The sequence below is a fragment of the Camelina sativa genome, chromosome 9 (assembly GCF_030686135.1).
Source record: "Camelina sativa cultivar CO46 ecotype springtype chromosome 9, ASM3068613v1".
NCBI classification, from domain to species: domain Eukaryota; kingdom Viridiplantae; phylum Streptophyta; class Magnoliopsida; order Brassicales; family Brassicaceae; genus Camelina; species Camelina sativa.
This window is the reverse complement of record NC_141888.1, coordinates 34,317,685-34,327,815: the sequence shown is the minus strand read 5'-3', so window position 1 is coordinate 34,327,815 and position 10,131 is coordinate 34,317,685. Positions and strand designations below refer to the sequence as shown.

Genomic DNA, 10,131 nt, shown 5'->3' with positions numbered 1-10,131 from the left:
TTCTCTTGCAGCATATTTGTAATCTTAGACGAAATTTTTGTTGTGAAAAAATAAAATGTTTATTAACGAAATACTAAAATCTTCACCAGTGACCAAACCAAGTGCGGGATTAAAATCCAAAGGAGAGTTGTGTGTTGTTAATGCAGGAAATAAGACAGTAACGGAAATAAAAAAGAGAGGAACACAGTTTCGGAGACTTTGAACTTTATAACTTTCTCTTTCCTTTTATATTTTGAAGGCTGAATGTTTCTTCTATAAGACAAACTCAGCACAAATAAATGCTACACTAATCGTACAATCACTCGCCCCAATTCAGGTGAGAGAGCCTTCTTCTTTCTATGGTGTGATTTGCATGCAAAAAAAATCCTTTTTGCTCTCTGCAATGAAATCGACCAACCGAGTTGCTTTCCCCTGTGTATAGAAGAGAGGTGAAGACCAGAATCAGATCAGATCACCGAAAAAATGAAAACAACACACATAACAAAAGAGAATCGAGAAGGTTCACGATATTATAAGACAAACTACCTCAATGTTATGAAGGCTGCATCATGTGGTCTTGCTTGAGCGCTTGTTGCAGCTTTAAGACCTCTTGCTGTTGCTCTGGAGTCAGTAATCTCAGCTGTTCTGGCGTAAGGTTCATTACTTGCTGGAGCAGTGTTGACTGAACATCGGGGGAGATATGTGCCTGGAGAAAGAAAAATCAATCATGAAGCAAGATTTTGCAGATTAATAGATTTCATTCGAGGCATTTCTGAGCGATTCCAAATTATGTGATTGATAAATACCTGGGGAGCTTGTACTTGATTCGGAAGCATTGAATTAGACGCATGACCTCCAGGGAGTGAAGTGTTTCTCCTATCCTCAACTTTCATCATCTTTAACGGTCTGTTCATTGATTGATGAGGACCCTCGTTTACTCTTTTGCCATAATTTAAAGATACAGTTTGCCCACCTTGCTGTAAAAAGACAGAAAAAAGAAGTATGTGATTAAAAGTGTCATATTGTCCACTAAACTCCCACTGGTGTTCAACTAGGAATAAGCTCTCCCTGTAAGAGATGGCAACTAATATAAAACAGTCCTTTGGTGTGTGTTTGTGTACTAATAACACTGAAAGTTAAACTAAATTTATATCACCATGGCTACATTCTCTAATAAGATAGGTATTGTGGAAACTCACCTGCATCACAGAATTTGTTAATGCTGGGCGGGGTACTTGAGATGGCTGGATAACATTATTCGGAACTGAAGTCTGACTACTATAACCTATGTTGACGGAAGCTGGAACCACTTGTTGGCGTTGAAAAGGAGCGGTTTCGCTGAGAACTTTAACTTGGGATCTAGAAGGAGGATTGACAGAAGAAGGACCTGGTTGTGCTACTAGTTGTGGAATCTGACTAAAAGGTTGTTTAGAAGACTGTTGAACGGGAAACTGACTATGGGGAGGGCGACTTAGCTGCTGCGGCCTTTGTGCAAGTGGCGGTAAAAGGTTTTGACCTGATGATAATTGCGTGTCTTGATTTGAAGACCCTGTCATATGACTTGGAGCTTGAACAATATTTGGCGTCTGCAACTGCACAATTCAGGAATGGCAATAGTACTCATCAGAAACGACAGATAAATAGACAAGGAAGAACCACAAAATTGTTCAATAAGTTGGAAAACTTACCACTTGTGGACTCACAATCCCAAGCAGTATCTGTGCCTACAACAGTAGAAGTAATATAGGTTCAAAAGATGGTGTCAGAATCATAATGGTATAAGAAATAAAAATGAGAGACCATATATTTATCAAGAGCGCACTTGAGAAACTAAAACAGATTTTTCCCTCCTAGTTCTCTCATAAATAACCAACAACTATTTTGTGTGAAATAAAATAATTTGCAGAATCAGGGGATGAGTAAGTACCAGGAAAACAGCTTTTAGTAACTGAGGTCTTGAAACCAACAACTGTCGAGCTTGTTCCTTATTCTGTGTAGCCATTACCTGACATTCAGAAAAATACAACCCCATCACACCACTCGCTACCAATAGCAAAACAATGCATCAAAAATAAAATAAAATAAAATAATCCGAAAGATTCAAACCTTAATGGACGATATAATTTCAGTAAGCTGACTTCTAGACATCTTAGCAAGATGAAGAGTCAGGGGATCATTCGCTGGAACCTGGAGATTACTTTGTGTAAACTGCGAACCAACCTGTGGACCACCTAATGCACCCGCCATAACAGATGCAGCAGTAATAGCAAGTTGGAGACCAACCGGCTGATGTATATTTGAATCTACAGGCCCTCCAATCTGCTTTTGAGTTTCTGTAGTAGCAGGCAAACCAGGTCCTCCTTGACCCTAAAAATCCAAAGTTAGTTAACCATTCGTTAGTTATAACGTCTTGACAAAAAAAAACAATTAAAAGAAGTTAAAGAGAGGAGTAAACATAACGAACCTGATCACGGGTTTTGTCAGTGCCTTTGTCATTCTCAGCAAAATCAACTCTTAACTGACGGCCATTGATTTCGTAACTCTGAAGATTACGACGAGCACTCAATGCCGTTTCTTCGTCTTTATACTCACAAAAGCCGTAGCCTTTTGGTTTACCAGTTTCTCTATCCGTAACTAATCTGAAATCAAAGAAAGCAAAACAGTTAAGAAAAAGAAAAAAAAAAAACTTCTCTGTTTCAATTAGAAGAAAGGTGTGTCCTTTAACAAAACCCTAAAAACAAATTGAAGAATAAACTGACCTAAACGAGACAACAGGTCCAACCTCTCCACAAATATCTCTGAGTTGTTCCTCGGTCGCGTCGTAAGGGATGTTCCCAACTAAATTAGACATTAAAAACAAAAAAAGGAACAAAATTAAACAAATTGAATCCAACTTCAAAGAGAATTGTAAGAGTGGTAAGAGAAAAAAGAAGAAGAGGGTGTTACCAAAAACGCAGCGTCGTTGAGATGATGAAGCCATTGAGAGAATTAACAGAAGATAACGAAGAAGAAGAAGGTGAAGCGCTGCTTCATCTTCTCCCTCAATGAAACTGGGGCTTTCGAACGAGTGTTCAATCGAATTCGAACCAGCGAGTTTCGTGAAATCCTCAGACGGGTTTCAGACACAGAGATCCTTTTTCGTATTGGTTCGATAGGACTTTGCCTTAATTTTTTTTTCTTTTCCGTTTTGCTTATAAAAAGAAATTAAAGACGAACCGAATTTAATAGTACCGTCCAATTGATCGATATATTTCATATTTCCCTTTTATTTTTTACTTTTTTACAACTCACCCAACAATTTAACCCCAAAATAAATAAAAAATTAAAGAATTTTTTTTTTTTTTTAAAGCAGAAAATGGAAGTTATTTATTACACTGAAAAAGGAAATTTTCTTCTTTGAATTTTGAAGTCTATGCGTCATCTCTTGGATTGTTTAAAAATAACATTTACCTTTTTCAGTAGCATGTTAAACGAGTTTGATCTTTAACATGTCACAGCCACCACTGATCACTGTTTCTGTTTCTGTTATTCTATAGTTTTGGAGGTTTTTTTACGCAGATCACGAATAGTTAATAATACTAGCTTTAAAAAGAACCGTATCATTGTTGCATATCTATGGAGAAAGATGGTTACATGATGGTGAAGTCAGAGAAAACACTTAAACCAAGTAAGAGGCATACACACAAAACACGGGGGGGGGGGGGGGGGGGGGGGGGGGGGCGAAGCGTTTGAAATCAGACAATCGAAACAAAACAATAAAAACAAACAAAAAAAATCCGGGGAGATTTGAGATGTTCTGACAAAAAGTGCAATGGGAGGAGCATATCAGGTGTCAGGTAATCTCATCTGTACAATCTCAGCTGGTGGACGCAATGTGCAAACCATTTCTCTTGTCTTTCCAAAGTATACCTGCGGTTTCACCAAACCATTGTTAAACTTTGGGCCAACACACTTGATTGACTTATGAGATGATGATAGATAATGATCTGATCTGAATCTTCTCCTAAAAAGAGTTTGTGGTAAGCAATCCGGATGCGGTAATTTACACAAGTAAAAGGAGTTTGTAGAATTGGAGGTAGGACCTGATCAAGTGAGTTCCTCAGTTTGCCTTCCAATTCCTCAATCATTCTTCCCATATTGCACAGATGTCCCTCAGCTACTGTTAGATCCATTTTCATCTAGTTTCAACAGTAGCAGAATAATGTTATTCTTTTAGAGATATTTGGTATTCCACCATCGAATCACTATTCCTACCAGGAGCTATATATCTATGTGTAGGCATGTGTTAAACAGAAGCTACTACTTACTTGTCTTCTAATTGATCCAGATAAGCCGAATTTGCCTGACGACTCATCATCTGTGGCCAGAGAGAGCATGATAGTACTTGTTAAGCAATAATGTGCCATTTCCTCCTCCTCTGGACCAACCTAGGTTTAAAACTTCAGGAATTAGAAATATGAAGTTCATGAAAGAGCTGCTTAGGAAAATATGAATTAGTTGCAAGTGTGGGCGGTGTGTTACAGAATGGCCAACATTTTTAACACATAAGGCACTTGGTAATGGTAAGTATATTAAGAGAGTTACCTGTATAACATGAATGGCATCCCACGCTCCTTCCTCCAGGCATCCCCTCCGACCATGACCTGACTTTGACCCATCTTCAAGAACCAAAAACCAGAACAGCTCAGGTGAAGAGTTTGTATTGCCTAACCTTCGGTGTTATTGAACTCTACGGAAATAAAATACCCTTCTTAATAAGGAAACATGCCACAAAGCCTTCATTATCATCCTCCCACATGTAGACTGAAGATATACCACCTTCATAATACCTGGAAAAATTATACTGATCAAAACAGGGGTTTTTTTCGGTAACTTTGCAAGTTAATTCAGTTACCTATCTCATGGACACTTTCTCTAATTCAATGAATCAATCAAACCTCAGGAGCCGCATAGACATTAAAAACATGAAACACCACATATTTTCAGATCAGATGCTAACTATGTCTCCGTTTCAATCGCTTAACAAACTAGTATGACTACATGGCTTTGCAAGTTGAACGAGATAGGTAAAGAACCTCACTGGTCACGGTAGATTGCAAAGATATCGTTGGCTTCAACTTCGAGCTTTCTTAATTCTGACGACGGGTAAAGAGCATCTTCTAGCGGAGGAAGGTATTTATTAGACCAAGGTGACCTGCAATAGTAAAGATCACAAGATACAACAAATAGCACTTCAGCTACAAACAAGAAGTAGTGTAGCTTCTCAATTATAAAACTATCTCTTAATCCAATAACTCAATTCCTTTCTCCGCTGATTCCAAGCACTAAACCAAAACCATAAAACATTTAAATTCTCTCATTACACAAAAAAGTACCTGTAGGAATCTGCATCTCTGTTGTACTCACACAAGATGAAGTCTTTCCCACTTTCAGTATCACGTAACACCTGTTGCAATACATGGATACTCATTCCCCGTCATCAAACATTTACAAAAAAACTTACATTTCTTTCTACAAATTAAACTAGCAAACAATTGAATTAGACCCAGAAGAGGTAAACAGATGCGTAACTAACTCATTCAGACTACATAAACCTAATCAACCCATCCTAATCGCTGAAGTTACATAACCAAGCCCTTGTGAACCATACATTGGGAGACAAACAAAGAGGATTCAGGGCAACAATATCACATTTCAAAATTACCTGAAGAGGGAGATCGACTTGAGAGAGAAGATCGGAAGAATGTTGAGGAATGAGGCTTAAAAGTGCAGAGAGAGCCGTCTCCGACTGCTTCGGCGGCATTCTCCTCAGAAGTCCCAAAGCTGCCTCCATCTCTTCAAACCTCTCCGCACGCACGCCGGAGAAATCTATTCCTCCGTTAAGACAACTGATGATAACCATATAACCAAATCATCAAATTGCCCAATTATACCAATTAGGCCCATAATAAGGCTCACCAGCCCATTTTGACTGAACCAAACGTCGTCGTTATGTGAGGAATATTATTTTTTGGCTTTCTTGGGATTACAAGAAAGAAAAAAGTGATCGGACCGGTGAATCGTTAAAGTCATGTCATCGATGACGGAGAACGAGAAGGAGGAGATAGATCCACAGCAAGAGATTGAAGAGACTACACCGTTGCTAGAAGAGTCTCAAACGTACGGTGGATTGATATCGAAGACCGCGGCGGGGAAGGTGCCGGAAGTTGAGATCCATCTGTATAAGAGTGGAAAAGGTCCGATCGATGTGTTCAAGTCAAATCTCGGCGGTTATGAGCAGGATCAGCTCGAGGTTCGATCTATTCTTGAGAAGTATGGACTCAAATCCATCTTCGCTTTCAACGTTGAGAAAGGTCGTGCTGTTCCGATCCGATTTCACCCTAGGAATGGCCGGTCTGTGTTGCCTTACAGGGATGGTGCCGTTATTTACATCGACGGTGAACCTCAGGTAATCTCTGTTCCTTGGTTTGAATCTTACAGTTTTGAGTTTCACTTAGGCAAGAGGAATTAGGGAAAGAGAACGATCTCCTTAGCTTAGTTTGTAGTTCCCAACTGACTCTTCAATGAAGTGTGTTGAAATTGTGGTGGATTGTGCTAGATGACATAGTAATGTTGATTACAACTGCTGAGGAGAAGCTAACACCTAGGAAGTCACGATATAAGTGTTGCTTTGCATCAGCTGGACCTGGCTTTTATCTCTTCATCATCCTTGTGGATAGTAGAATTACTCAACGTTAGCTTTCTGCCTTCATTTGAGTTTTTGATATTGTTTTGCTTGTGCATATGAACCTTATCATACATGTCCATCAATAGTCTAGGCTTCTTTACTCTTCAATTGCCCTGGAATTTTCAATTCACTTGGATTGGATTCGGACAATTCAGTGTCTCATAGAACCTCAGCTTTATTCTTGCTGTAAGTAAACAATTTCTTGGAATTACACCTCTATGATTTACAAGACGCCTGTTAAAGAGCATAGATTTACTAGATGCATGTAGACACTAGAATGGATGTCATGCTACTCTGAATTCGTTGGAGTAGAAGAAAGTCTCTGGATACCATTATGGTCTATGGTTATTGGAAGAGAAAAAACGTGAAAACATGCAGCTTTAATCATGTGATTCATCTGATTACACTATGTCTTTGGACACTTTTTTTTTGGTTTTTCAGGATTCCCTGATCAAACCCATCACAAGAATCATTATTGGAGTCGTGATTGTTACGCTCTTAATAACATTTTTATTGAAAGACCCTCCAGCGTGGATCAAGAACAACATCTCCATTGGTACTTTTCCTCCGTGGGTGCTCGCTTGCATAGTAATAGTATTCACTCGAGCTAGGAAGAGAACCAGAGATTTTTTAAGGAAGTATGGCTGGTGATCTATATGATATCACATACCCTACCACTGGTCTCGTTTTGAAATGTGGTCGAAACTGTAGTCTTTTCATCGACCATATATATAGAGGTTGTTCTCTTGTCTTAACTCAACAAGTTCCTTTCTTGGTAACACTCTTTTGTTTTTGATAAGCCTTGAGGCGCCCAATTGCTTGCTTTCAGAACCAATAGAGAACAAGCATTTTCTCAATCTGCATCTTGTTAAAATTTGATAGTTTTATGCATTTTCATGTGTAATGCGATGTGGTCTTTATGGAAGCTGATACTTGACTTTTTTTTAAACAAAGCTTTAGTATAGCTACAAAGCCTGTCCATGTTTAATATATATACATTGCTACTGCCTCCTCGTAATCAACTTACAAGCCTGATGATAACTTTCTTATTATTATTTTGTTGTACCTTGGTAATTGGTATGTATATGTAAAATGATTTGTCTGCAATTGTAACATTAACATGAATCGGTCGACCTCACCCTTATCTAACCTACTTATTTGTAGTAGAAAAAGTACCTATTAGGAAGACAAAAGTTGGAACATGTGGCATCCATTTAACTCATACGAGGTACCAACAGTACCCAAAACATTCCGACATAAGTTTATGTCGAGAACTCTTTTATTAGCTTTTTTTAAGAATGATGAATTTCGTACATGCCCTGAAGACTTTTTCTACATCCAAAATTGTCAATCCAAAATCCCAAAAAAAAATATACATATAATTTGATTAGATTAAATGAATTTTGGCATTATTACCAATTCTCAAAAGTTGCACACAATAGAGCAAAGAACAAAAAAAAATTATCCTAAACTCTGATAATAAAACTGAAAATAAGTATGTGCATTCTTTTAGTCTATATACAAATATCATATATATTCAATATATAACCAAAATAACTGTGTATCTGTGTAATTTTATTTTCAAAAAAACAATTTAGATGATATCAGATATTTTTTTTTCTTTTTGGTACAAAAACCATCAATCCTAAATCAAATAGAAGAGTTTGACCGTATATCGTAGTCAAAACTTTTTACAAATTTATTTCTTTTCCAAAATGTACCTCTCTACTTGTGGGTTTGAAAGTTTGGTCAAATCATAAATAACGAATAAATAGGTTATGAATATACTCTTTCACGTTATTGCAAAAAAAACACACAAAAACACATGAATCTTAAGCGACACTTGTATATTGGCCAAAACAAACAAGAAATCCAATAGATTAGATTAGATTTAATAAATTCTGGTATTATTACCAATTCTCAAAAGTTGCACATAATAAAGCAAAGAAAAAAAACTACAATTTTATCACAAAACTATCCTAAACTCTAAGGGTCGTCGCTATATTCCAACCCGTACTTATCCCACTCTCAGCATTCCAACCCAAACTTTCCAACTCTTCATAAAACAACACAAACTCTAATAATAAAACTGAAAATAAGTATATGCATTCTATTAGTCTATATACAGTATCATATATATTCAATATATAACCAAATAACTATGTATTTGTGTATTTGTATGTTCAAAAAAACAAATTAGATGATGTCAGATTTTGTTATTGGAGTTCGGCTTTTTTTCTCCCAAAGTAGGTCATTTGACGCATAAATACTCTTTGTAGTGCGTATTTCTGGCATAGATCAGCTCAAACAGCAAAAGGGGCAAAAGTGGCTTGGTTAAACATCTCTACCACTAAACAAGAAGGTGGTCTAGGTCTGAGAAACTTATCAGCTTGGAATGAAACATGCGGTCTAAAACTCATTTGGATGTTGTATTTTAAAGTTGGTTCTTTATGGATGGCTTGGGTGAGGAGTAAATATATTTCTCACGCTTCTTTCTGGGCTCTAAATGTACGGAACTATAGGTACTCTTGGATGTTCCGTAATCTTCTGAAGTTAAGACCAAAGACATGGTCTCTTCTCAGGATTCAAATTGGAAATGGAGAACAAACTTTTTTCTGGTAGGATCCATGGACTCCGTTCGGACCACTTATTCACTTTTTTGGTAATAACGGGCCAATGCTTCTCGGCGTTCCTCTGTTTGCTACAGTCAAGGATCAGCTTACTCCCACAGGTTGGAATCTCTCTCCTGCAAGGTCAGATAAACAAATCCTACTCTATACCCACATCACAACTATTTGTCCTTCGGCTTCTAGTGATACTACAGTTTGGTTGCTAGATGAGCGGGTTCAGACATCCTTTTGTTCTCGTCATGTTTGGAATCATATTAGGGATAAAAAATCTTTGGTTACTTGGTCTTCTTTGGTGTGGCACAAGGCCAGAATTCCAAAACATGCTTTTCTGTTTGGTTGTTTGTTCTGAACCGCAATCCAACTATGGATAGAATTTCTCAATGGGATTGCGATGTGGGTACGACTTGTCTTCTTTGTGGATTTGAAGATGAAACTAGGGACCACCTGTTCTTCAATTGTCACTTCTCAGAAGATGTGTGGAAAAAGATGGTATCTAAGTTGTTGGTTATAGTCCCTCCTATTTCGTGGAATCAGATTATGGAATGGCTACCATCTGCTTCTTCAAACAAAGACATTTCTCTAGCCTTGCTTCAGGCATGGCAAGCGTGTATCTATGAAATCTGGAGAGAGAGAAATCGCAGGTACCATTGTGGCACCACTTTGTCTTCCCAATCAGTTTTTCATAAAGTCTTAAGTGCGGTCACGAATAGAGCCCAAAGTTTAGTCTTTCAAAATTCGAGGCGAACTCCATTACTCCATTACTGGACAGGGCCCCAGACCTCCTCCTCTGCTCCT

At 37.9% G+C, this 10,131-nt stretch overlaps 3 protein-coding genes across 3 annotated transcripts; 1 reads left to right on the top strand and 2 right to left on the bottom strand.

Moving 5' to 3' along the window:
• Window positions 1-34: 34 nt before the first annotated feature.
• Window positions 35-3,196, bottom strand: LOC104712755 (cleavage stimulating factor 64). The gene is made up of 10 exons (XM_087465878.1): window positions 2,926-3,196; window positions 2,739-2,817; window positions 2,444-2,618; window positions 2,086-2,346; window positions 1,907-1,984; window positions 1,668-1,703; window positions 1,179-1,571; window positions 786-956; window positions 526-685; window positions 35-411 (listed from the first exon to the last, which is right to left on the bottom strand). The coding sequence occupies exons 1-9, from the start codon at window positions 2,957-2,959 to the stop codon at window positions 533-535; spliced, it is 1,380 nt and encodes a 459-aa protein (XP_087322004.1). The 5' UTR covers window positions 2,960-3,196; the 3' UTR covers window positions 35-411; window positions 526-532.
• Window positions 3,197-3,562: 366 nt separating this feature from the next.
• LOC104712747 (F-actin-capping protein subunit beta-like) lies at window positions 3,563-5,876 on the bottom strand. Its single transcript, XM_010429713.3, has 8 exons — window positions 5,684-5,876; window positions 5,355-5,425; window positions 5,060-5,173; window positions 4,726-4,808; window positions 4,564-4,637; window positions 4,287-4,406; window positions 4,062-4,157; window positions 3,563-3,888 (listed from the first exon to the last, which is right to left on the bottom strand). Exons 1-8 carry the CDS (start codon window positions 5,810-5,812, stop codon window positions 3,805-3,807), a joined length of 771 nt encoding a protein of 256 aa, XP_010428015.3. The 5' UTR covers window positions 5,813-5,876; the 3' UTR covers window positions 3,563-3,804.
• Window positions 5,877-5,957: 81 nt separating this feature from the next.
• Window positions 5,958-7,659, top strand: LOC104712746 (uncharacterized). The gene is made up of 2 exons (XM_010429712.3): window positions 5,958-6,427; window positions 7,148-7,659. Exons 1-2 carry the CDS (start codon window positions 6,050-6,052, stop codon window positions 7,355-7,357), a joined length of 588 nt encoding a protein of 195 aa, XP_010428014.1. The 5' UTR covers window positions 5,958-6,049; the 3' UTR covers window positions 7,358-7,659.
• Window positions 7,660-10,131: the final 2,472 nt, after the last annotated feature.